Here is a 24,228-nt window from a genome sequence, read left to right as displayed (position 1 = left end):
TCAACAATAAGAAAACCCAATTTCTAAAAATTGTGTAAAAATCTTGAATAGACAGCTTATCAAAGTAGATAAAAAGACAGGAAATGCATAAAAAGGTTTTCAACATCACACATTATTAGGAAAATGAAAATTAAAAACCCAGATGTTGATAATACTATGTACATACCTATTAGAATGGCTAAAATTAAAGTCCTGATAGTACTAAGTGCTGAGTAGGATATAGACAACTGGAATTCTCATAATTGTTGATGGGAATGCAGATTGGTCTGTTAAAGTCTGGCAAAGTGTTGTCAAGTTCTTTATAAAGTTAAACATTCACTTATCATATGACCCAGCAATCTCACTCTTTGGCATTTATCCCAGAGAAGTGAGAACATATATTCGTACACAAAAAACCTATACACAAATGATTATAGCAACTTTATTTGTAAGAATTCCAAATTGGAAACAACCCACATGTCCTTCAAGGGGTAAATAGATAAATTGTGGTACATCCACACAATGGACTACAACTGTCAGCAACGAAAAGTTGAACTACTGACATGTGCAGCAACTGGATGAATCTCAAAGGTAACGTGCTGAGTGAAAGAAGCCTGTCTCTAAAAGTTACATACTGCATGATTCCATTTAGAAAACATTCCCCAAAAAACAATAATGATAGAGAATAGAACGGTGGTTTCCAGAGGAAGGAAGTAGGGGCCTGGGAGCGCGTGATCCTGTGGGGATAGACAGACCCCTCTGTGTCCCGATTGTGATGGTGTAAACACAAATCTGTAAATGTGTTAAAGTTGTAGAACTGTGCACCAAAAGTGAGAAAAAAGCCAATTTTGTTTTAGAATGATTTCAAAAATAAAGTTGAAAAAGTCATTTCTTAACAAAACAAAGATGGTGAAACTGTTGGTTCCAGTGTCCAGGGGTTAGGTATATCCTTGCTTTCTACTTGGAATTTCTCTTGAATATATTATAATGTACCGGTAATACGTGCATTCCTACCAGCTTCACCCCCTCAAATAAAGGAGGGAAACTCTCTCTTGGCACAGGACAGTGTAGTGCATGGAGAAAATAAACATTTTTCCACTTAGACACATTCTTTAGAGATGCAACTTTGTTTTCACCAACTCCTTTTCTCATTTTCTTAGAGATATTTTTGGTTTGCTTAGATACAGAGATTACAAACCTCTTATTTCATAAGAGGTTAATTCCCATTCCCAGTCTCCCTTCAAAATAGGAGATTTCCCTCAAAGGGGAATGTAAGCCTCTCCCCTAGGATTCCTAAGCTTTGAGCTGCACAGTAATACCAGGGAGATTTGTTAGAAGGCAGATTCTTGGCACTCAGGTTCATTTTCTGTGGTGGAGCCCAGGACTGTCTGCTTTTATTTATATTTATTTATTTTGAAACTTTTTTCTCTTTAATTTTCTTTACTTTTTTTTTTTTTTTGAGACAGAGTTTCACTCCATCACCCAGGCTGGAGTGCAGTGGTACAATCTCAGCTCACTGCAACCTCCACCTCCTCGGTTCAAGCAATTCTTGTGCCTCAGCCTCTCAGTTGCTTGCATTATAGGTATGAACCACCATACCTGGCTAATTATTTTTATTTTTAGTAGAGATGGGATTCTGCCATGTTGGCCAGGCTGGTCTCGAACTCCTGACCTCAAGCGATCCACCAGCCTTGACCTCCCAAAGTGCTGGGATTACAGGTGTGAGCCACCAGGACTGGCCAGGACTGGGTATTTTTAAAGACACTCTCTTGATGAGTCTGTTTGGGGTGCCGTAGGGAACCCCTTTGAGAAATTCTATAAAGCCAGGAATTTAAACTTGTAATATTATCTGTCTGTCTATCTCCATCTCGATATCTCTCATTACTTGTGTTGAAACACATATGGCTCCACCTGACTGTGTTAAGCATTGTACAGTGTCCCACTGTGTGAGCATATCTGAAGTCTTGCTGCTCCCACAGAAATCACAGTGCTGCTTCTCCGGGCTATGTTCAGGTATACTTTATTTCACACATGTGCTGAGTCTTCATCGGCAGCCACTGCATGGCATATGTGTCATTCCCAAACTTCAGTCTCATTGTTTTTGCTGAGAAGGTACTGGCCACCTTCTCCATTTTTATGTTTTCCATATTTATTACTTTTTTTACAACAGACTTTTCAGTTATTTTAATATTTTCTTTTTCTTTCAGCTTTAGATTTTTAGTTCATTAGAATGTTTCTTCTGTTAAAAATTCTATCTGTACAAAAAAATAGCCAGGCATGGTGGCATGCGTCTGTAGTCCCAGCTATTTGGGAGGCTGAAATGGGAGGGTCGCTTGAGCCCAGGAGTTCGAGGCTGCAGTGAGCTGTGATCGTGCCAATTGCACTCCAGCCTGGGCAACTGGAGTGAGACCCTGACTCAAAAAAAAAAAAAAAAAAAAAAATTCTGTCTGGTTGTAATTAGTGTGGAATTTGTATAAATTCTTTTTCTCAGATGTTTCAATTGCATTGTTTTAATTTCCACATACATGATAAATTTTTTCAAGACTCTACTGTGTCCTGAGTCTCTCATAGTACCTGTCACATTGTGGGTCCTCTGGTTGTATTAGCTGGTTTCACATTTCCCATTTCTTACAGATTCCTCCCGGGTCTCCGTAGAGTGCTACCCTACTCTCCTTCATTAAATGCTAATTGAAGGAAAATATTGCTATATGAAAATAGAAGCAATGCCTTTTATCGTATTTGCAAGTCAAGTTATGAGATGTGAATTGAATGTACTTGCGTAATTGCTAATGTGTGAAATACAAGTTTCTGTTTAGGATAACGTTTTTAAAAGCTGCAAAAAAGTTGTAAAATATTTTAAACATTTAAAGCCAAAATGACCCAATACAAAGTAACTGAAACAATTTTAAAAGTAGATAACTTTGTATTAAACATTTACTCCGTACCTAGCACTGTTCTAGGTACCAAAGCACTTTCTGTGTATTAGCCCATTCAGTCCTCACCGCAGCCTCCTGAGGTACTTACTGTTAAACTCATCTGTAACGTGGGAATAACAATGAGACACAGAGCTCTCACATAACTTGATTAAGATAGCCAAACAAGAAATAATGAGAATAGGCCGGGCGCGGTGGCTCACGCTTGTTTGTAATCCCAGCACTTTGGGAGGCCGAGGCGGGCGGATCACGAGGTCAGGAGATCGAGACCACGGTGAAACCCCGTCTCTACTAAAAATACAAAAAATTAGCCGGGCGCGGTGGCGGGCGCCTGTAGTCCCAGCTACTCGGAGAGGCTGAGGCAGGAGAATGGCGTGAACCCGGGAGGCGGAGCTTGCAGTGAGCCGAGATCGCGCCACTGCACTCTAGCCTGGGCGACAGAGCGAGACTCTGTCTCAAAAAAAAAAAAAAAAAAAAAAAAAAAGAAATAATGAGAATAATGGTAGAGACAGCTTTCTGTGTCTGAGCACTTTAAAGCATCAGACACTGTGCTTTCTACTTTGTCTCATTGCATCTGTAAACTAGGTAATCTCATCCCCACTGGGTGGGTGAGGCAATGGAGGCTTAGTGAAGTGACTTGCATCTGGTCCTACATCTAAGTAGAACACGGCAAATCAGAATTTTAACCCGTGGAGTCTGTTTCGAGAGGCCAAGCTCTTAATCTTTACATTATCTACAGAAGATAACCAAGTTCATCCTTGGAGAAGCTCTTGCCATGCGCTGGTCATTAGGCAAAGGGCTATAGAGACAGGGTCCTGACTTTCAGCAGGCAAATGGCTGCACGCATCCTGATCTCTGGCTCTCTGGAACGTTCTTCACAATGATTTTAACTGTCCTCTCCTGGAAGGAGCTGGGGTGGGGCACGACAGCCAGGGTCCTTGATTTTAGAAAATGTGTTTTGTGGAAGCTCTTGGCCTCTTTTGGCCTCAGCCAAATGTGGCAAAATACAAACATGCCAGGTCTCAGTGTCTGTCCATCCTGTTCTTTTTCATACTGAAAGGATTTATTATGAGGCATGTGACACATAAAAATAAGAGTTATTTCTGCAAATCTGATTTTGATTTGATCCCTGATGAGTTCAACCTGTTATATCCCAAATCACCACTTTCCTCCACAGCATTTACCCTACTCTGTAATTACGTATTTACTGTATGTGTGAAGCATCCTTGTCCCTCATAACCAACTGTTAGTGAGTGACACTTTCTCTCATTCACATTCTCAGGCTAAATCTCGGAAGCTTGCTTTATTTAAGGGCTTCATTATGGGAATTTTGTCATTTCTTCTGAATAAGAACAAAACTCACATTTTTATAAATGTTTTTTGCTCTCATCACCCGTATGTGAATATAAATTTGAAAGATACTAGATGGAATCCTAGTCGATAGGGCCATGTTTTTGTTCTTCAAAATGTACACTTAATTCTGGGAAGGAAGTTGACATGGTGAAAGCAGGGATCAGCAATCCACAGTCTGCTGGGTTTGCAAAGTTTTATTACAACACAGCCACATTCTTTCATTTAGGTATTGTGTCTGTCTCCTTTGATGTCACACAGCAGAGTTGAGTAGTAGTGACAGACACCATCTGGCCCACAAAGTCTAAAATATTTAATAACTGGCCCTGCACTGAGACTATTTGTTGACCTCCGGTTTAGAGAAGTAGAAAGTCCCCACCCCTTGTTCATACTGAAGAACAGCTGCTGTTGGTGTTCTTGTGAATGTCTTTAGCTCTGCTTCCTGTGGGAAGGAAATAAGACAGTTATCTTTTCATGAAGCATTTTTATTTTTTGGTGCCAACCTTATAATCTCATTCTTTATTTTAATGTTTCCACAATTGCTCTGATAAAATTCCTTTAAAAAGTTCTTAAAAATGCTTTTCCCAATATTTATACAAGTTACCAATCAAATGTTGCAGTCTTATTTATTGGAAACTGTAAGATTTTTGAGTCATGTTTCCCACTATGATGTGCCTTACTGCCACCAAGAAGGTTCATGGTCTTTTTTTTTTTTTTTTTCTGTTTTATAGGAGTCACTGCAGTTGTTTTCAGTAGAGGTGTGCTCTTGAGAAGTGGCTTCTTGGGTCTTCATGCAGCCATGGATCTGGATAAACCATCTGTTTGGGGCTCATTAAAACAGCGGACCAGGCCATTGTTGATCAACTTGAGCAAGAAGAAGGTGAAAAAGAACCCAAGTAAGCCCCCAGATCTAAGGGCAAGGCATCACTTGGACCGCCGCCTCAGCCTCTCTGTGCCTGATCTCCTGGAGGCTGAGGCCTTGGCCCCAGAGGGCCGGCCTTACTCCGGCCCACAGTCTTCCTACACCTCAGTGCCCAGCAGTCTGTCCACTGCAGGGATCTTTCCCAAGAGCAGCAGTAGCTCCTTGAAACAGTCCGAAGAAGAATTGGATTGGAGCCAGGAAGAAGCCAGCCACCTCCATGTGGTGGAAACAGACTCGGAGGAGGCCTATGCCTCTCTGGCTGAGCAGAGGCGGGTGTCCAGCAACGGCGTCTTTGATCTTCAGAAACCTTCCCTTGGAGGGAATGCACCAGAAGAGCCAGAGGTGAGAATAGGGCTGGGCTCTCATTTTTTTTTTTTTTTGTCTCTCTCTCTCTCTCTCTCTTTCCCCCTCTCTCTCCCCACCCCTCCCCTTCTCTCTCTCTCCCTCCCTCCCTCTCCCTCTCTCCCTCTCCCTCTTTCCCTCTCCCTCTTTCCCTCTCCCTCTCTCCCTCTCCCTCTCTCCCTCTCCCTCTTTCCCTCTCCCTCCCTCTCCCTCTTTCCCTCTCCCTCCCTCCCTCCCTCTCCCTCTTTCCCTCCCTCCCTCCCTCTTTCCCTCTCCCTCCCTCCCTCTCCCTCTTTCCCTCTCCCTCCCTCTCCCTCTTTCCCTCTCCCTCCCTCCCTCCCTCTCCCTCTTTCCCTCTCCCTCCCTCTCCCTCTTTCCCTCTCCCTCCCTCTCCCTCTTTCCCTCTCCCTCCCTCCCTCCCTCTCCCTCTTTCCCTCTCCCTCCCTCCCTCTCCCTCTTTCCCTCTCCCTCCCTCCCTCTCCCGCTTTCCCTCTCCCTCCCTCTCTCTCTTCCTCTCTCCCTCCCCCTCCCCCTTCCCCTCCGCTTGGAAAATTTGGTTAGAAGTTATTTTTGTGGTTAGCTCAGATGGGGAGAATGTTGTTTACAAGAATTTAAATTAATGCAGTATTGATTGCACCCGGTGTTCCCATTAGTTTTAGGGTTGACCTCTGTGTATTTTAAAGCTGTTACAAATAACTCTTCCAGAATACTTTAGGACATTAAAAGCCATATTGGATGAATTCTCTTTTATCTGTCTCCTGGCAAAGAAATTAAGTGCATAACTTTTCCTGGAATTTTTTTAAGTGTATGTTTGTCTCTCTCACTACACCATTGCCCAGTCATACCTGTAGGAAAACCATGCATATTATTACTCCTAAGAAGCTATGAATGTGTGTCCCCCTTTGACTGCCTGAGGATTTGAACATCCTTCTATTTTACACCTGTGTGTGCACTCATCTGTGAACATGCATTCTTTTAAAAAAGTTAACAAAACTTTAGTATTTCAATACAATTAACCTAATATAATGATGACACAAACATTATATTTCAAGAGTGAATATAATTTAAATTCAATTAAATCCCCAGATTACCAAATCATGATTTAAGTGACTGATGTAATTAGTTGTTTTTAAAAAGTCTTTTGTTACTGACACTGAAGTAGGTTTCCATGTTGAAGTAAGGGGTTAATTTTTCTGTGTTCCAGGTTAGTGTTACAATGGCATAGAAAACTGGTTGTTCAACTTGGATTTTTAGTTTCACTTTTAGAAACAAAACTCATTGCTTATTCTATGTATCAGGGTTTCACTGGGAAGGGATCATGGATGTTTGGAGAATATCATGGCCATATTTGTTAGCAAGCATTACTATATTAAGACACCATTAGCCATAAATGACTTTAATTATTTTTTTATTTGGGATTACATTTTATAAAATCCATTTTGTAAACCTTTTTTTGACTTTTTAGTTATTTATAAATTTGAAGTACATGTTTCCACTAAACAAAATGCAAATGAAGTAGATTATTAAATCAGGTCAGTATAAGGAAGGTAACATGTTGAATTATATAATAAAGTTAATCTTCATCTTTTTTTTCCTGACCAGAAAATACAAGTGGGCTTCTTGGCTTTGATATGCTAACATTTTCATACTCAGAAGGAATTTTTTTGAAGCAACTGCTGTTAAACGATTTAGAACTTTTATTGTCATGGCCGGGTGCGGTGGCTCATGCCTGTAATCCCAGCACTTTGGGAGACCGAGGCGGGTGGATCACGAGGTCAGGAGATTGAGACCATCCTGGCTAACACGGTGAAACCCCATCTCTACTAAAAATACAAAAAATATTAGCCAGGCGTGGTGGCGGGTGCCTGTAGTCCCAGCTACTTGGGAGGCTGAGGCAGGAGAATGGCATGAACACCAGAGGTGGAACTTGCAGTGAGCCAAGATTGCACCACTGCACTCCAGCCTGGGTGACAGAGTGAGACTCTGTCTCAAAAAAAAAAAAAAAAAAAAAGAACTTTTATTGTCTTTGTTGGCTAAACAGAAATATTTGAATGCTACTCTAGGCAAGGCAGTGTGAAAGTTGCTATTGGACATAGAGATGGGTAAGAAAGTGCCTCTGCCCTCCAACTATGATTTTTTGGGAGATCTTACAAGCAGAGCATAAGAGGCAACTGGATATCAGAGCTGTCGTTGCAAAATGTTTCAGCCTGGTGTCCTGGCAGCTCATTGGAAGGAGGGGATCAATGTGTGGAAAATGAGGGCATGTTATCTGCGAAGCAGTGTCCGAGTTGGCGCAGAGGATAGTGTGCTTGCCAGGTGAGGAAAGCTGGTGATCACAGGCCTGAAGTGTGGATGGGTGCTGTTGGGGGTGATGAGTGTTTTGCTCTACCTGGATTGGAGACTCTGGGAGCTTTGTGGTGTGATGTGTGTCTGGAAGGGTGGGCTGGTCCGTGATAGTAGATGAGGGGTTGTTGGGTTGGCTATTTTATCTTCTCCAGGCTAAATGCAGAAAGCTTAGAATAGGCAGATTCCACCCAGAATAGGTTATTCTGGATCATTTGATTTTTCCCTTTTAACGCAACCATTTTTTTAACCTTTGTTCTCAAAAATGAATCCTTTGCTCTTCTTTTTCTGACCTAGAAAGTACAAAACAAAGACCAAGACTGATTCTACCATTCAGGGTTGTGGTTCTCGCTACTTAAGTGCCGCTTATTTGCTGGGTGGCATGCTTGCAGAGGACGGAGGGACAGGAGTGCTGCTGATCAGACCCCTAGGATCCCTTGCAGTCTAGTTCTGTCCACCCACCTCCCTCCTCGCTGGGTCCTCCCCTCAGTTCTGCCTGTTTGAGTTGGGCCTGTCCCACTACCCAGTCTGAGTTCCAAAACTGAAGAACCTGGAGTCCGATGTTTAAGGCCCTGTCCCGCTACCAGTTTATCACATGGTACAGAAGAGGGGCTCCCTTACTTATCTTCTCCACTAGGCTGTGTTCATTTGGAGGATTGGCATGGCTGGGGAGACACATTTGTCTTTGTCTTCTAAGCGTCTAGCTTCATGCCTTGCGCATAGCACATAACGTGTGCTCAGCTGATATTTGTTTAATACAAAAACAATGATAGCAACGTGTGCATTCAGGTTACTTGGGTATTTGTTTGTGTTTTTCCTGTGAGTTTGGTTTATGATTAAATGAAAATCAACATTTGTGATTTTTGAAAAAATACTGAATTGTATTTTATATGATAATTGAAATTAGAGGTTTAGGCAGGTGTAAACTTTTTAGCTGAAATTTGATATTGATTTTAACTCTGAATTTATCATTTCTGCTTTTTTTTTTTTTTTTTTTAAACAAAGAGGGCATTCCTGCAGAATTCATGTCACCTGAGAGTTTGGGAATTGGTTCCTCTGTATTTTAGATCTGGCTTATCTGTTTCTTCCTAGTTAATAGCTGGTGGCTTTCTATACCTTGTGTGGAATGGGGAAGAAATGAAGAAGAAGGAAGGAGTTGGCACGTGGCAAGCCTGGTGTACAGCAAGGACAATCAGATTTTTGTCCAGTGTTCTCAGTTTAACTTACTTTGTTTTTAGCTTTCCAGAGGGGTCAGGCAAGGAGTGAGCATCTGTGGCCTGAGGGACCCCTAGGGCTTTGCCTCTTCTGTTGTGTACCAATGCTGCTCTGGTGCCAGGCTAAGCCTGTGGCAGTGGGACAGGACCCCAAATACCAGCAATGCCTGAATTCTGCAGTCACCTCCAGGCCCACCAGCATCAGCAAAGAAAGTGAAATGTTAGTCTACTGTTATGGGGAAATGGAATGATGGGGCAAAAGAGGAAAGTAAGGATGAGGGGCAAGGAAGCAGGAATGTGAGAAACAGGACAGGCAGAGCCTAAAATATTGCAAGTGCCAAAGCCAGCTGTAAAACCAAAAGGTGAGAACATATGCTTAGAAGAAAGGATACATCAGTGGAAGAGGATTTAGCCAGACTCTGTCTTGAACTCCGGATCCACACCCTACTGGATGTCTCATAGGAACCTGGTTTCGACTTGTTTTGACAGAACTCACTGTCTCCCTGAAGAACCACCTCAAACACAGACCATGATTTCTTGGCAATATCACCATTATTCACCTAGTTTTTCAAGCCAAACAGCTGTGAATAATGGTAGTCTCTTACTTTCCCTGCTTTTCATGTTCTATGGGATATTTTGTCATCTCACATGTTTCCTCCTCTCTTACCTATCATATTAGTCCATTTTCATGCTATTGATAGACATAACGAGGCTGGGCAAATTACAAAAGAAAGAGGTTTAATATGGATGACTTACAGTTCCACATGGCTGGGGAGGCCTCACAATCATGGCAGAAGGCAAGGATGAGCAAGTCATGTCTTACATGGATGGCAGCAGGCAAAGGGAGAGAGCTTGTGCAAGGAAACTCCCTGTATTAGGGTTCTCTAGAGGGACAGAACTAATGGAATATATAGATATATAAGTTTATTAAATATTATCTCACATGATCACAAGGTCCCATGATAGGCCATCTACAGGCTGAGGAGCAAGCAGTCCAGGTTCCAAAACTGAAGAATTTGGAGTCGGATGTTTGAGGGCTGGAAGCATCCAGCACAGGAGAAAGGTGTAGGCTGGGAGGCTAGGCCAGTCTGTTTTCACATTTTTCTGCCTGCTTATATTCTAGCCGCACTGGCAGCTGATTAGATTGTGCCCACCCAGATTAAGGGTGGGTCTGCCTTTCCCAGCCCACTGACTCAAATGTTAATCTCCTTTAGCAACACCCCCACAGACACACCCAGGATCAATATTTTATAACCTTCAGTCTAATCAAGTTGACACTCAGTATGAACTATCACACTCCGCCTCATAAAAACCGTCAGATCTCATGAGACCGATTCACTATCACGAGAACAGCATGGGAAAGAGCCGCTCCGTGATTCAGTCATCTCCCATGGGTCCCTCCTACAACATGTGGGAATTATGGGAGCTACAAATGAGATTTGGGTGGGGACACGGAGCCAAACATATCACCTACCCCATATTCATTCTGTTCTACTGAAATCCTTCCCATACTTCAAGGCCTAGTGGAAACCTTCCTTCTCTGTGGTGCTTTTTCCAACTCTGCGATGAGTGTAATCAGCCTGCCTTCATTTTCACAGCATGTCACTTTTACTCTGACTGAGCACTAACCTCAATCTGTTTTGTGGAGAAATCTGTAGAGAGAAGAAGGGATTGCAACAGGAAGAGGAGGTAGAAAGGGGACGGCAAATTGGTCCTGGGCAAGGGCATCACTGAATAAATCCTTGAGAAAGTCGACATGCTCTAAGACATGTGCTAACTGTCCAGCGGTCATCTGGCTCAGACTGACTCATGATAACCAAATGGTCATGAGTCTGAGCTACAAATGACAATCACAACTAATTTGCCATGAGAATTAAATACTTTAAAGACTCTAGGCCAGATGTGGTGGCTCATGCCTGTAATCCCAGCACTTTGGGAGGCCAACAAGGGCGGATCCCTTGAGGTCAGAAGGTCAAGACCAGCCTTGCCAACGTGGTAAAATCCTGTCTCTACTAAAAATATAAAAATTAGCTGGGCGTGGTGGCACATGCCTGTGGTCCCAGCTACTCAGGAGGCTGAGGCACAAGAATTGCTTTAACCCAGGAGGTAGAGGTTGCAGTGGGCTGCGATTGTGCCCATGCACTCCAGCATGGGTGACAGGGCAAGATGCCATCTCAATAATAATAAAGACTCTAATGTTCTTTCGATGTAAACAGCTCATTCTTCATTGTTGTCAAATCACATGGAAAGTCAAATCATAATCAATGTCTACTTCATTAATTTGTTAGGAGAAATTATTATCTCAGGGCCTGGAAATGCTTGAAATGCATTTCCTCCCCACAGTCAGCCTTTAGGAGAAGTCACATGAGAATCGGGAAAATTGGTGCAGGGATCGGCACACTGCAGGGAGAATGCATGGGCTCCATGCTGAATGGTATTTTATACACCATCCATCTCACAATAAGTACTGAGCCACAAATTAGAACTTGATATGCTCACGCTGTGTCTGCTAGGGTCACCTTTATCCATCTCTGTCTGTGAGCCCACTTAGTCCAGGAAGCCTGGATTTCAAAGTCTCTCCTCCTGAACAAGTCCAAACTTTTATTGAGGCTTCCTGGCATGACCTCTCCCTTTTTCTGATTGACACGTTATTTCATTAATTGTATGTTATCACTTCATTAATTGTAAGGCTGATATCATGGTGGCCCAGCACCCATATTGTGTCCTTTAGGTGACTTTGTATGTCTGGGTGCTGACGGATAAGAGTCATTGCTTGGATTGAATTGTGTCCCCCAGACCAAGTTCTTATGTTGAATCCCTAACCTTTACATGACTGTGTTGAAGATATGGCCTTTAGGAGGCGATTAAGAATGAGTGAGGTCAGAAGCATGGAGCCCTGATCCAATGGAACTGGTGTCCTGATACAAGAGAAAGAGACACCAGAGATCTCTCCTTCCCCACCATGTGAGGACACAGTGAGAACGGAGTCATCTGCAAGGCAGGAAGTGGGTTTCTGTTGTTTAAGCCACCTAGTCAGTGGTATTTTTTTTTTGTTAGCATTTTATTAGCTAATATATAGAGTGCTTATGCAGTGCCAATATATAATAAGGGCACAATATAGCATTATACTTCCAAAAACAATATATCTAAAGATTAACAACAATAGTAACATTTAATCAGAAAATAAAGAAGAAATCTGACACAGATCTACAATCCCTTATCCAAAATCCTTGGGAACACGTGTTTCTGGATTTAATTTTTTTATATTTTAGGGTACAATACATTGTATTACCTATATTTTACTTAATGTGTAGCAACCCTTCATCAAACACACTAATGTTTCTGCAATGAAATGTATCAGTAGTCACACTAAATGGAATACGTTTTTTTTTTTTTTTTTTTTTTTTTTTTTTTTGAGACAGAGTCTCCTCTGTCACCCAGGCTGGAGTGCAGTGGCATGATCTCGGCAACCTCCACCTCCCAGGTTCAAGTGATTCTCGTGCCTCAGCCTCCCAAATAGGTGGGACCACAAATATGTGCCACCACACCCAGCTAATTTTTGTATTTTTAGGAGAAATGGGATTTCACCATGTTGGCCAGGCTGGTCTCAAACTCGTGGCCTCAAGTGATCCTCCTGCCTTGGCCTCCCAAAGTGCTGGTATTACAGGCGTGAGCCACCGCACCTGGCCCATAAAGGATAATTTTAAATAGATTCATGTCAGTTCAGATTTTGCTACTAAATGAATTAAGAAATTTTTTTGTATTTTGGAATTACAGATAAGGGATTGTGAAGCTGTATCTGTAGAGCCATAAATCTTATTTATTAAATAATAGAATAATCATTAAGGGAAATATACAGCAATAATGATATTAAATGAAAAAGTTTTCTGAAAACCTAATGAGTACCCAGAAAACCTAATAAGTTTGTTTTTCACTTAAGAAAAAACAAAAATGTATATATAGTTATCATACAGGATATGTTACTTGGCTTACACTTGGGTGACTTTTTTGTGACATAAATTGTCCACAATGCCTGCCTGGAACATCTCCCTAAATGTTCCCGTGACTGACTATTTCAGATCTCTGTTCAAATGTTACTTCTTCAGACAGGCTTCCTTGATCACTCTATTTAAAATACTGGGTGAGCGGCATGCATGGACACTTTGACATACAATCACACAGAAACTTTCTTTCCCCTTTCCTATTTTCTTCTTCTTTTTAGCACTTATCACTATCTAGCATTATATTATACATTTGTTTATTGTGTTACATAGACTGGAAACTCTATGACAGCAGACATTTCATTTTGTTCAAGCATCTGGAACAACGTCTGGTAAATAGACATTTGATAAATGTTGTTCAAAACATGACCCAAGAAAATAAGGCTGACTGAAAAACAACAAAGAATTCCAAGAACTAGGCCTGACATAGCAGGCCATACCTACTTTCCAGAAGTTCAAGGCCAGAAAAAAAAAAGAGCCATTTAAACACCAACTGTAATATGTTTATGTAAGGTGTCTATTTTTGTAGTAATATAAAAAAACTCTTCATCATATACATACTTCTGTAAATACTTATTTCTGATCTAGGAAATATAAGCTAATCATTACATTTACCTTATCTTACATTTTATTTTTTATTGATACAAAATGCTTGTACATATTTTGGGGATACATGTAATAATTTAATACATTCATATAATTTGTAAAGATCAAATCAGTGTAATTGGGATATCTGTCATCGTAAATTTTTGTCTTATGTTATTTGAATTATTCTCTTTTAGCTTTTTTGAAACATACAATAGGTTATTATAAACTATAGTCACCCTACTGGTTTATCACTATCAAACTGTACATTTGTATCCATCAATCAACCTCTCTTCATCCCTCCTCTCCTCTCCCCTTCTCTACCTCTGGTAACCACCAATCTACTCTCTGTCTTCATGAGGTCAGGGCTGGGATTACTTGCATGAGCCACTGCGCCCAGCCAGGATTTCACTCTTTTTTATTCCTGAATAATATTCCATTGCATGTCAGTCACATTTTCTTTAACCATTCATCCACTGATGGGCACTTAGGTTGATTCCATATTTTGGCTATTTCAACAGGACTTCAATAAACATGAGAGTGCAGCTATCTCTTTGTTGATTTCCTTTCTTTTGAATATATACCCACTAGTGTAACAGCTGGATCACATGGTAGTTCTACTTTGTTTTCGGAGGCACTTCCATACAGTTTTCCATAGTGGCTGTACTAATTTACATTCTCACCGAAAGTGTACGAGGGTTCCCCATTCTCCACATCCTTCCACCAGTATTCATTATTCCCTATCTTTTTGATAAGAGCCATTTTAACTGGGATGAGATGGTATCTCATTGTGCTTACATTTACATTTAATAATTAATTTTGAGTATTTTGTTTGAGTATTTAGACAAGAAAAAGTACGCTCAAAAGATAAAAATGATTACTGTAACACAAAATATTAAAGAAATAACTGACTTTATATTTTTCACTTGGAGTATTGTCTTGATTTCTTCCCCTGACACATTTTAATCACCACAGAAAGAAATCCCACAGATCTTCTTCATCTAATTGCAAAGTGCTACTGCATTAGGTTATAAAAATGGCCTGGATTAGCTTCAGAAGGCACCGGTGTCTGGTTGCATGTACGTACAGCAACACATTGCATTTAAAAGTAAGCAAGCAAAGGAGTTTTAGAGCTATCACAAAATATGCAACAAAGTTCAATAGTGCTAGCCAGTTCAGATAGATCCACTCTTTGGAAAAGCCCAGCTTTCTTCTCCATCTCTAAGTTCATCCACATGTTAGTTCTGACATCTGTAAATTGCTACCACTTTACATTTGGTTCAGCTTGTCCTCTCACTTCTGTAAGTCTAAATGATGGTAGTTTATCTTGTATATGAACAATTTAGGAAAGCCAGGAAAGAAGCCAAGTAGAGTTCTCTTCAACAAGGGTCAACAATAAAGTCTTACTTGGAATCTTCATAAGCTTGATGCTCCAGCTAGGAATTAATAAGCGTGTTGTTGTTGTTGTCATTAACAGGGAAGTTGAACTGTTTCGCAGTAACTTATTTCTGAGCTCTAATTCTCTGTGGCAGATAATTTCAGACTCAAACCTTTTCTAGTCCTCTGCGATTCTTCTCAGCCATCAGGCACTGCCTGCAATACATAAGAGGCAGCAAAAGATACTCCGCAGGTGCTGGAGACCACCAGTGATGCGTTTGCTTAGCAGTCCCTGAGCCCCATTTCCGGTATTTTGTTACAGTCGCCTGAGCTGACTAACTCTGTGGTCTTAACAGTTTTAGCCTCAGAGGACGATCTCATTCCTCTTGTCACCAAGACTTGTGGCTAAAGAGGAGCTAAGAGCACCGTAGACTACTGCCACATACCAATACCTCCACACACATACACACACACGTGGGTATATATATATATACATACATACATATATATATGGGAGTGTATATATATACCTTTTTATAGGTGTGTGTGTATACACACATAGCTGTTTAGAAGTCAGTCTCTCTTGTTAGAGTATAAGGTCTTGAAGAGTAGAAATGTCATTTTTCTTCTTCTCCCAGCCTTTCTGCAAACCTTGCTTATATGGTATGCATGTATATTGATTCCTATTATCACTGCAGTTGACTTTCCAGCCACTGCCAAAGGCTCAGAAAGCCATAAGAAATTTAGCTGTGCTGGGGAAGGGTGATACATGGAGGCCCTATGTGGGTAGGGCCCTAAAGAAAGGAGTTTCTAAGTGTCAGACGAAATGTGAAGAAGCTAAAGTTAAGGGAACTTGGAGGGAGAGGAGCTTATTTTTTTTTTTTCTTCTTATCTAGTTTTTTTCTCCTCATTTTCTCCTCTAGTCAGCACTCTCCTAGTACTTATGTTACAAGACGCTTTTAACATGCATTGTAAAATCAGCTAAGTATTTAGAAAATGCATATGGTCTATTCTGGTTCTTGCTGTAGGTGTTGATGGTGAAATTGGGATTAGACACAGACACTGGAAAAAATGACCAGCAATACCAACCAGTCTCTACTCAGTGGTAGATAACCAGTTGAGATAAGTGGGGAGGCTTCTCTGAGCAGGGTGGTCAGGAAAGGCTTGAAGAGAACTCCTTTTGAGAATTAGTAAGACTTAGATAGGCAGAGAGTAATACAGATTAGTTAAGTTTGTCTGTGGGGCTAGAAAAATATGAAGGTCTTAGCCCAGTACCTGGCAGCCACAAGCACCTAACAAGTGCTCACTGCCATGATTATGGTTGTATTCATTAGTGTTTATAATTATTTTTAACATTGCTTATTTTTCAGAATGACATGGAGGTTTGGGGAATTTTAGTGACTTGCTTAATGTCATCCAGCTAGTAAGTGTCAGAGACAGGATCTAACTCCAGGATTGTCTGAATCCCGGGACTGTGCGCAGAACTGTGTGTATAACATGAGTTTGGAAGTACAATTCTGCAAATGGGAGAGCTCAGATCTGGAGAGATAAAAAGTTGATCACAAAAGGAAGACATTTATTTTTCTGTGTCCACTGTGTCCTTTTAAACACAAGGATAATTATCAAGATTGAATGGGCTCATTGTCATGGTCAATAACTAATAATTATGAAAGAAAGGATCATTCCCCCTTTCCCATAATCCATGTAATTCCACAATGGGGTATGTCCTTCCCTGACATTTCATTTGGCAGTTGGAGTTGTGAATAACTAGCTTTGGCACGCACTTACGTGGATGAGTTGAGTGATTTAGAGAAGTTCCTCCACTGAGATATTTCCAGAAATTGCTTGGCAACTGCATAGCTTCAGGTTAGTGATCACAGAGAAGCAGAGTGAGAAACCACAGAGGAGAGGAAACGACCTCCAGGTTGCACAATTAAACAAGTGCGTCAGTTTCTCTACACTTCAATGACGTGATTTCTACTATTTTTGTGTGATCTCGAAAGTCATACCTCAGTATGTGATGGTGTGTCAGAGAGGCAGATGTGTCAGCTGCATCCCAGGTTCTGTCATGGGCTCAGTCTTGCTGTTCTTCTTCTTTCCCTCCTTTCCTTTGCACCTGTTGAACACCTGCTTTGTGCTGATGCAGATCTAGATGCTAGGGACACAGTAGTCAACAAAATAGAAAAAAGTCACCTCCCTCATGGAGTTTCCACTAGGAAAGGTGGCATGCTACAGATATGATCAGAACATAAAGTGTCATGGAGAGAAAGAAAGCAGAGTAGGTGCTGAGGGGAAGGTGTTACTATTTTGTACAGAGTGGTCAGGAAGGATCTCTTCCGAGAAGATAACCTTCACACAAAGATATGGAGGAGGTGAGGAAGTGGGTTGTGTGCATAGCTAGACAAAAGCCTTCCGGAAAAAGAGAACAGCAAGTATAAAGGCCCCAGGGTAGCAGGAGTGTCCCTGATGTTTCAGGAAGAGCAAGGAAGCAGTGAGGCTGGAGAGGAGGCAGTGAGGCGGCAATGGGAGGAGATGGCAGAGAAGTGAACAGAAGCCACATCATGTAGGGCGTTCCTATCCTGCCAGGCAACTCTAGCTGACCATCACAACTGCTTAGTGCACTGAGTGAGCCGGATGCACAGGAACCCCATGGGCTCAATGCTGCATCGCTCATAGGGCAGATGGAATCGTTGGCACGTGGGCAGTGCTTGCTGTAGACACTGGGTATAGCAGTAAGTCCAAGCTTTGCCTTGGACAAAAGGTATGGAGAAATGGCGCACAGGCTGGACGGGCTGTGGGCGGAGGGAAAATGGCACCGTCCCGAGGCTTCGTCAGCCAGTGTCTGACTTTGTCCTGGTCACTTTTGGTGGGGAATGTTGGAGGGAACTAAGAAAGGGACTCAGATTGCTCACCACCTTCATCAAGTTCTTTTGATCCACTCTTCCCAAACACATAGGCTGTTTTATGACTATTACTAATATAATTAATAATAATAATAAATAATAGAATAGCAACACCAATCTAATGCTACTTACTGAGGGTTTGTGTGTAAGGAACTCTGCTAATTTCTACATAAATATTATCAGACCACATCTATTTGGTTTCCTCTATATACAAAGAGCCCTCGTACAGTGTCTGTCTGAGAAAAGGCTTTCAGTAAATGCCCTTTGAGTGATTTAATTATTCTAACAACCTATAAGGATCTGTTTTGACCCATTGAGAGATGTTCCCATGTCTTGAATTTTAGGTATATTTTTCAAGGACAGAAAGCTAGAAAGTAGCAGAGGTGGGACTCAAATCTAGGTCTTTTGGACTCCAGAGCCTTGTTCACTACCGTGTACGGCTGCCTCCCGGTCAGGCAAGGTGTGCTCTTTTGGGATTCTCCTGGCGCAGGTGTGGTACAGTGAAAAGAGCAGCGTACCCAGGTTACTCAGGGGAAGCCCAACCCAGAGCGCTCGCCAAGGCTGAACTCTCCAGCTTTCCTGTGATGTGGACATTTAGCCTCCTGGCTCTGCTTTCCTCTTTGCCAATCGGGGAGACTAAGGACAGCCTGTGGACTTGTTTTAAGAAGTTACAATGAGTATAAATTTTACATTAGAAAGTGCTCAGCAATGTACAAGCAACCATTTCTTAAAATATCTCCTGTTAATAAACATGCAAAAAACTTATGGCAGGTCAGTGGACAAATATTACTGAATATGCAAAGTTTTGGAGCATTTCAACAGGGGTTGGTAAACTTTTTTTTATGAAAGGGCCAGAGCTTTTTGGGCCACAGGTCTCTGTCACAACTACTCAAGGTGAGGTCACATGACATTAGCCACAGACAACACAGGAACAAGTAGACAGTGGTGTATTTCAATCAAACTTTATTTGTAAAAGCAAGTGGCAGGCTGGATTTGTCTCATGGGATGTAATTTACTGACTTTTATACCATCATATGCTAGAGCAAGGTATATGGACACACACACACGATTCATAATTTGCTATTAGATTAGACAGTCAATACTGCAGGGAAATCACTTTTAGAGACCAGTCTTGGAGATGAGAGAGAATTAAATTTATACACCTTGATCGTATGATCCATAACCTCCTGAAAAGTGGCATAAAAAATAAGAACAGACTTGGCCGTTTGGTAGGCTTGTCTTCTGAATACACCTTCCAGTTTTGACCTCTCATTGCCATGTAGCTCACTTTTCATTCTATCACTGTGTCCAGTTGCTGCTTCATGGTTAATGGAGCCGTCTGATTCCTTTTGCTTATTTTGTAACTTCCTTTGTCCTCTATGTATTTGTGTTTGTGACTCCTATGTTCTTAAATATACATATTCTAGATAGACAAGATGTGGGTTATAGATTAAATATGCAATATGTATACATTTATATACTTCAATGGGGCAGTTTTTAAAGAGAATACCATTGATTTGTTCAGCCAACTTTTTACTCTTATTTAGCTTTTCTGGATGTGGGTTTATGTTTTCTTCCTCTGAAATTTAAACGAACAGTGACTGCTTACATAATTTTTAATTTGGCTTCCTGTGTGTGCCTCATAGTAAGACCCTTCAGACAGCCACATGGGAGGTGGTATTTGTACAGGATCACATTTAGTGTATATTGAAAGGAAAATGTTTATACACAACAGTTTCTTGCCCTCAATCTCAAAGTCCTTGGTGACTAGAGAAGATTTTCTTTTTAAAATAATTGATCTGCCATTCCAGTATCTCCCCATATCCTGCTGAATTTTAATATGTTTGTGTTCTTATGGAAGGAAAATCCACTTCTAAAGGGAATGCAAAGTATGTATTACCTTCCCATAAATTTCAGTTTAGCAAGGCAGAATGGAATTATCAATGCAAATTCGCTTTTATTTAAAAAACACAAACGAAAAACACTTATCCGAAAGGCAGCAGTGAGAGCTATGCAAGGGAAGACTAATCTCATAATAGTGCGCATTCCAAGATGTTAATGCTGTGTTTCTGAATGCTAGTATGTAATTAGAGTTTTGTCATATTGAGACTTATTAGGTTTGATAATATTTAAAATTATTTCTCTTCCTGAGTATGTACTTGTACAAAATTTGTTTGAAATGTTAAAATGATGCTTATTAGGTAAATGATCGATAGATAGTATATCCCTAGGATGGAATACTACTCAGCAATAAAAAAGAATGATGCAGACGACAACCTTGATGGATTTCAAAGGCATTAAGTTGGGTAAAAGATTCCAGTGTCAAACATTTAAATACTGTATGATTCCAATGATAGGATATTCTAGAAAAGATAAAACTATATGATGAAAATATACAATTACTTGCCATGGGTCTAGAGCTGGAAGATTTGACCACAGATGGGGGTCAAAGTGGGATAGCACAGGCATTTTTTGGGTGGTAGAACTGTTCTATATTCTGATTGTGGTGGGGGTTATACAAATATCTACAGGTGTTTAAAACTATGGCAATGTACACATGGAAAATGTCAATTTTACAGTGTGTTAATTTTTTTAAGTAAACTTTTTTTTAAAAAGGCCAAGCACAGTAGCTCCTATCTGTAATTCTAGTACTTTGTGGGAGGCCAAGGCGGGAAGATCGCTTAAGGCCAGGAGATGGAGACCAGCCTGGGCTGCTGTGTGACAATTATGGTAACTGTGGGAAGGCATCTCAACAAAAATAAATTTTGTAATAAAATTTATAAAATAAACTATTTTATTATAAAATATTTTATAACATAAAATATACTATAAAATATATCTATTTTAAAATTTTTATATTCTAAAATATTTATAAAATAAAACAAAACTTAGCCAAGTGTGATGGTGTGCACTTGTAATCTCAGCTACTCAGGAGGCTGAGGCAGGAGGATGGCTTAAAGACAGGAGGTCGAGGTTGCAGTGAGCTATGAACATGTCTGTGCACTCCAGCCTGGGTGACAGAGGGAGACCTTGTCTCAAAAACAAACAAGCAAACAAAAAACAAAGGCAATCCACAGGGCTTGGTTACATTTATTGGGAACTTTTTTTTTTGAGACGGAGTCTCACTCTGTTGCCCACCCTGGAGTACAGTGATACGATCTTGGCTCACTGTAACCTCCACATCCTGGGTTCAGGTGACTCTCCTGCCTCAGCCTCCCGAGAAACTGGGATTACAGGTGCACGCCACCACACCCAGCTAATTTTTGTATTTTTATTAGAGATCGGGGGAGGGGTGGGGTTTGCCATGTTGGCCATGCTGGTCTCGAACTCCTGACCTCAGGTATCCGCCTGCCTTGGCCTCCCAAAGTGCTGAGATTACAGGCATTATCCACTACACCTAGCCTAGGGAACATTTAAAAAAAAAAAATCTAATAATAGTGGTATTCTGGGGTATTCCTGATGAAATAAATATTAATTCTGTGCTTTTTAATGAAAAAGTAAGTTACCGATGTAGTTTCCGGGTTTACAAAGCAGGTGGAAATAATGCAACTTCTACTCAATGAATAATACCATAGGCACTGTGCAAGAGTGTGGGGGAATATCCAAAGTTATGTGTCCCCCAGCGGCTGTAACTCCATCCTCCTGTGCATATGGAACGTTTTGCTGTTCTTTACGGTAATCACTTTCCTATCTTGGTGTTTATATATGGTGTGTGACAGTTATGGTGGCTGTGGGAACCATAACTTTAAGTTCTGTGACTTTTCTGTGAGTAAAACCAGCCATAATGTTGAATTAATGCCATTTCTCACATTGAATTTCCTTGTTGTTATAAGTGGAAGACTTATCACATATTTGAATAAAAGCTCCGTTTTCATTTTTGATAGCATGTAAATTATGGTGGTTAGGTGGATTTTGTCATTAATTAACATCATCGTTCAGTACAGTGAGGCCAACTTGGGAGAATATATATGGTCCAGTCTGAGGGGTGACACGGTTTAATCATACCTCTGTCCACTCCTCCACTTGAAAGTGGAAGATACAAGACCATCATTATCCTTGGCTAATGACATGACACTTTAATCAAAAGTGTTATTATCCACTTTAGTGGATCCCAATAGTTTCGTGGAATTATCTTCAAAATGGGATTGGTTAGGTGGAACATTGATTCAATTAATAGAACTGGAGACCATAGCATGTGATTTTTCAGGCTTCAGAGCATCAGCACCAGTTACTCTTGGCTCTGCAGGTGAAGGTATGGTTATCGATACAGGGAAATCAGGCAGAACGATTGCATTTCTGGGAAATGATAGTGTATGGTATAAAACACATACAAATAAATCTATTGATATTGGGAAAGTCAGTAAGTTGAATAAGGTTGACTATTGTCATAAAGTGGACTTCAGAGAGTACTGCCCAACTCACCTGGGGGTCCTTTTATACATAACACATGCAGGAGACACCAAGAACCAAAGGAGAGGTTGTTTGGCAAAGGACCTGTGTCCTCTTTTCTTGTCCGTCATCAAGCCACATTGAGAGTTAGGGCTGTCTTCCTGTCTAGGCGGCGGTGGTACTTCCTGGGTCAGAGGCATATAGTGGCTAAAGTGCCAGGGCTCTAGAAAAAGCTTGTGTCTGAAATCACTCTTGATCCTGTGTGAATTAACCTGAACTGAACACAGTGTATCCACAGTCTAGGGACATTAAACCTGGGACTGACGGGGAAAGAGGCAAGGGTAAGAACCGCAGATTACAAGAACCTTAGGGCCTCTGTTGGTCCTAGCCCCATGAGGCTCCATGCCTTCTTGTGTTCAGGGCTCGTTTCTGCCCAGTTGCAGCCCTTGATGTCACTGCACGCAGAGGCAGTGGGCCAGAAAGCCCATCCTTGTTTGCAGCTCCTCACCATTTCTCATGGGTGCTGAAGATTTGCCCCCCCGGTCTGGATGTTTTGTTGCTTCTCGAAGCTCCACTGGAGAAAGCGAATGTGTGTCTTGGAAGGTAGCCTGCCATCAAGCTGGATCTCTGAGTCATGTCCTGGTGGTCACTGTGCATGGAAAGGACAAATGTCATCAGTGCCTCTACCCCCAGTGGCTCATGGTTTCCGAAGCAGTGTCTCCAGGGCTGCCTCTCATCTCCAAATTGGCCCATAGCAATGAAGTTATCCAGTCGTCTTTGGAGGGGAAATTCCCATGTTTTTCACTGATGCAATCAGTCCTGGCTAATGTGCCAAACAGGAATATCCTCAAATTGCTGGGAGGCCATTTGCTCATGTCCCCTCCACTCTGCCTCTCATTGCAGGCAGCTGTCCTCACATTCAGCCCAGAAACTCTGTTAAATTTCCAGAAACAGATAAAATCTCCTTTGTGCATATAAAAGCTACACAACTGAGGAATCTGTGCCCCATACTAACTACTGCATGATGCAGGTGTCATTGCGCTGTGGACTCATTTCCTGGGTATGAGAAGCATTTTAAAATTGGGAAACATAGGGGCCGGGCATGGTGGCTGATGCCCGTAATCCCAGCACTTTGGGAGGGCGAGGCAGGCAGATCACAAAGTCAGGAGTCCGAGACCAACCTGGCCAAGAGACCAGCCTGGCCAATATGGTGAAACCCTATCTCTCCTAAAAATACAAAGATTATCTAGGCGTTGTTACGGGTGCCTGCAATCCCAGCTACTCAGGAGGCTGAGGCAGGAGAATCACTTGAACTCGGGAGGCGAAGGTTGCAGTGAGCCGAGATCATGCCACTGCACTCCAGCCTGGGCGACAGAATGAGACTCTGTCTAAAAAAAAAAAAACAAAAAACTGGGAAACATAGACACCTCTCATTCTGAGGTCATCTGTTCAGCATTTGCATTTCCCAGTTTTGGTTTGGCGATTGAACAGCCCATGAAGGTATGGCTTGAGGAGGGTCTCTCGGATCACACTTTGAAACGTTTCCTTCCTTTTTTTCTTTCTTTTTTTTTTTGAGACAGAGTCTCGCTGTCGCCCAGGCTGGAGTGCAGTGTCGAGATCTCGGCTCACTGCAGGCTCCGCACCCCGGGGTTTACGCCATTCTCCTGCCTCAGCCTCCCGAGTAGCTGGGACTACAGGTGCCCGCCGCCTCACCTGGCTAATTTTTTGTATTTTTAGTAGAGACGGGGTTTCACTGTGTTAGCCAGGATGGTCTCGATCTCCTGACCTCGTGGTCTGCCCGCCTTGGCCTCCCAAAGTGCTGGGATTCCAGGCGGGAGCCACCGTGCCCGGCCTACGTTTCCTTCCTAACGGACCTGGTCAGTTCTCTGG

At 41.7% G+C, this 24,228-nt stretch overlaps 1 protein-coding gene across 20 annotated transcripts in view; it reads left to right on the top strand.

Moving 5' to 3' along the window:
• Nucleotides 1-24,228, top strand: part of MCTP2 (multiple C2 and transmembrane domain containing 2) — a 256,284-nt gene that overhangs the window by 60,379 nt on the left and 171,677 nt on the right. For 19 of the 20 annotated variants that reach the window (XM_063640081.1, XM_055277123.2, XM_063640079.1 and 16 more), the window contains one exon: nt 4,994-5,526. In XM_063640081.1, coding sequence (XP_063496151.1) covers nt 5,062-5,526 — 465 coding nt within the window. In that variant the 5' untranslated portion in view covers nt 4,994-5,061. Of the gene's footprint in view, nt 1-4,993; nt 5,527-17,709; nt 17,808-24,228 lie in introns of those variants that run through there. The other variant, XM_063640089.1, reaches the window with a different exon arrangement.

The sequence above is a fragment of the Symphalangus syndactylus genome, chromosome 5, assembly GCF_028878055.3.
Source record: "Symphalangus syndactylus isolate Jambi chromosome 5, NHGRI_mSymSyn1-v2.1_pri, whole genome shotgun sequence".
NCBI classification, from domain to species: Eukaryota; Metazoa; Chordata; class Mammalia; order Primates; family Hylobatidae; genus Symphalangus; species Symphalangus syndactylus.
The sequence above is the reverse complement of the archived record's forward strand: the minus strand, read 5'-3'. Positions and strand labels throughout refer to the sequence as shown.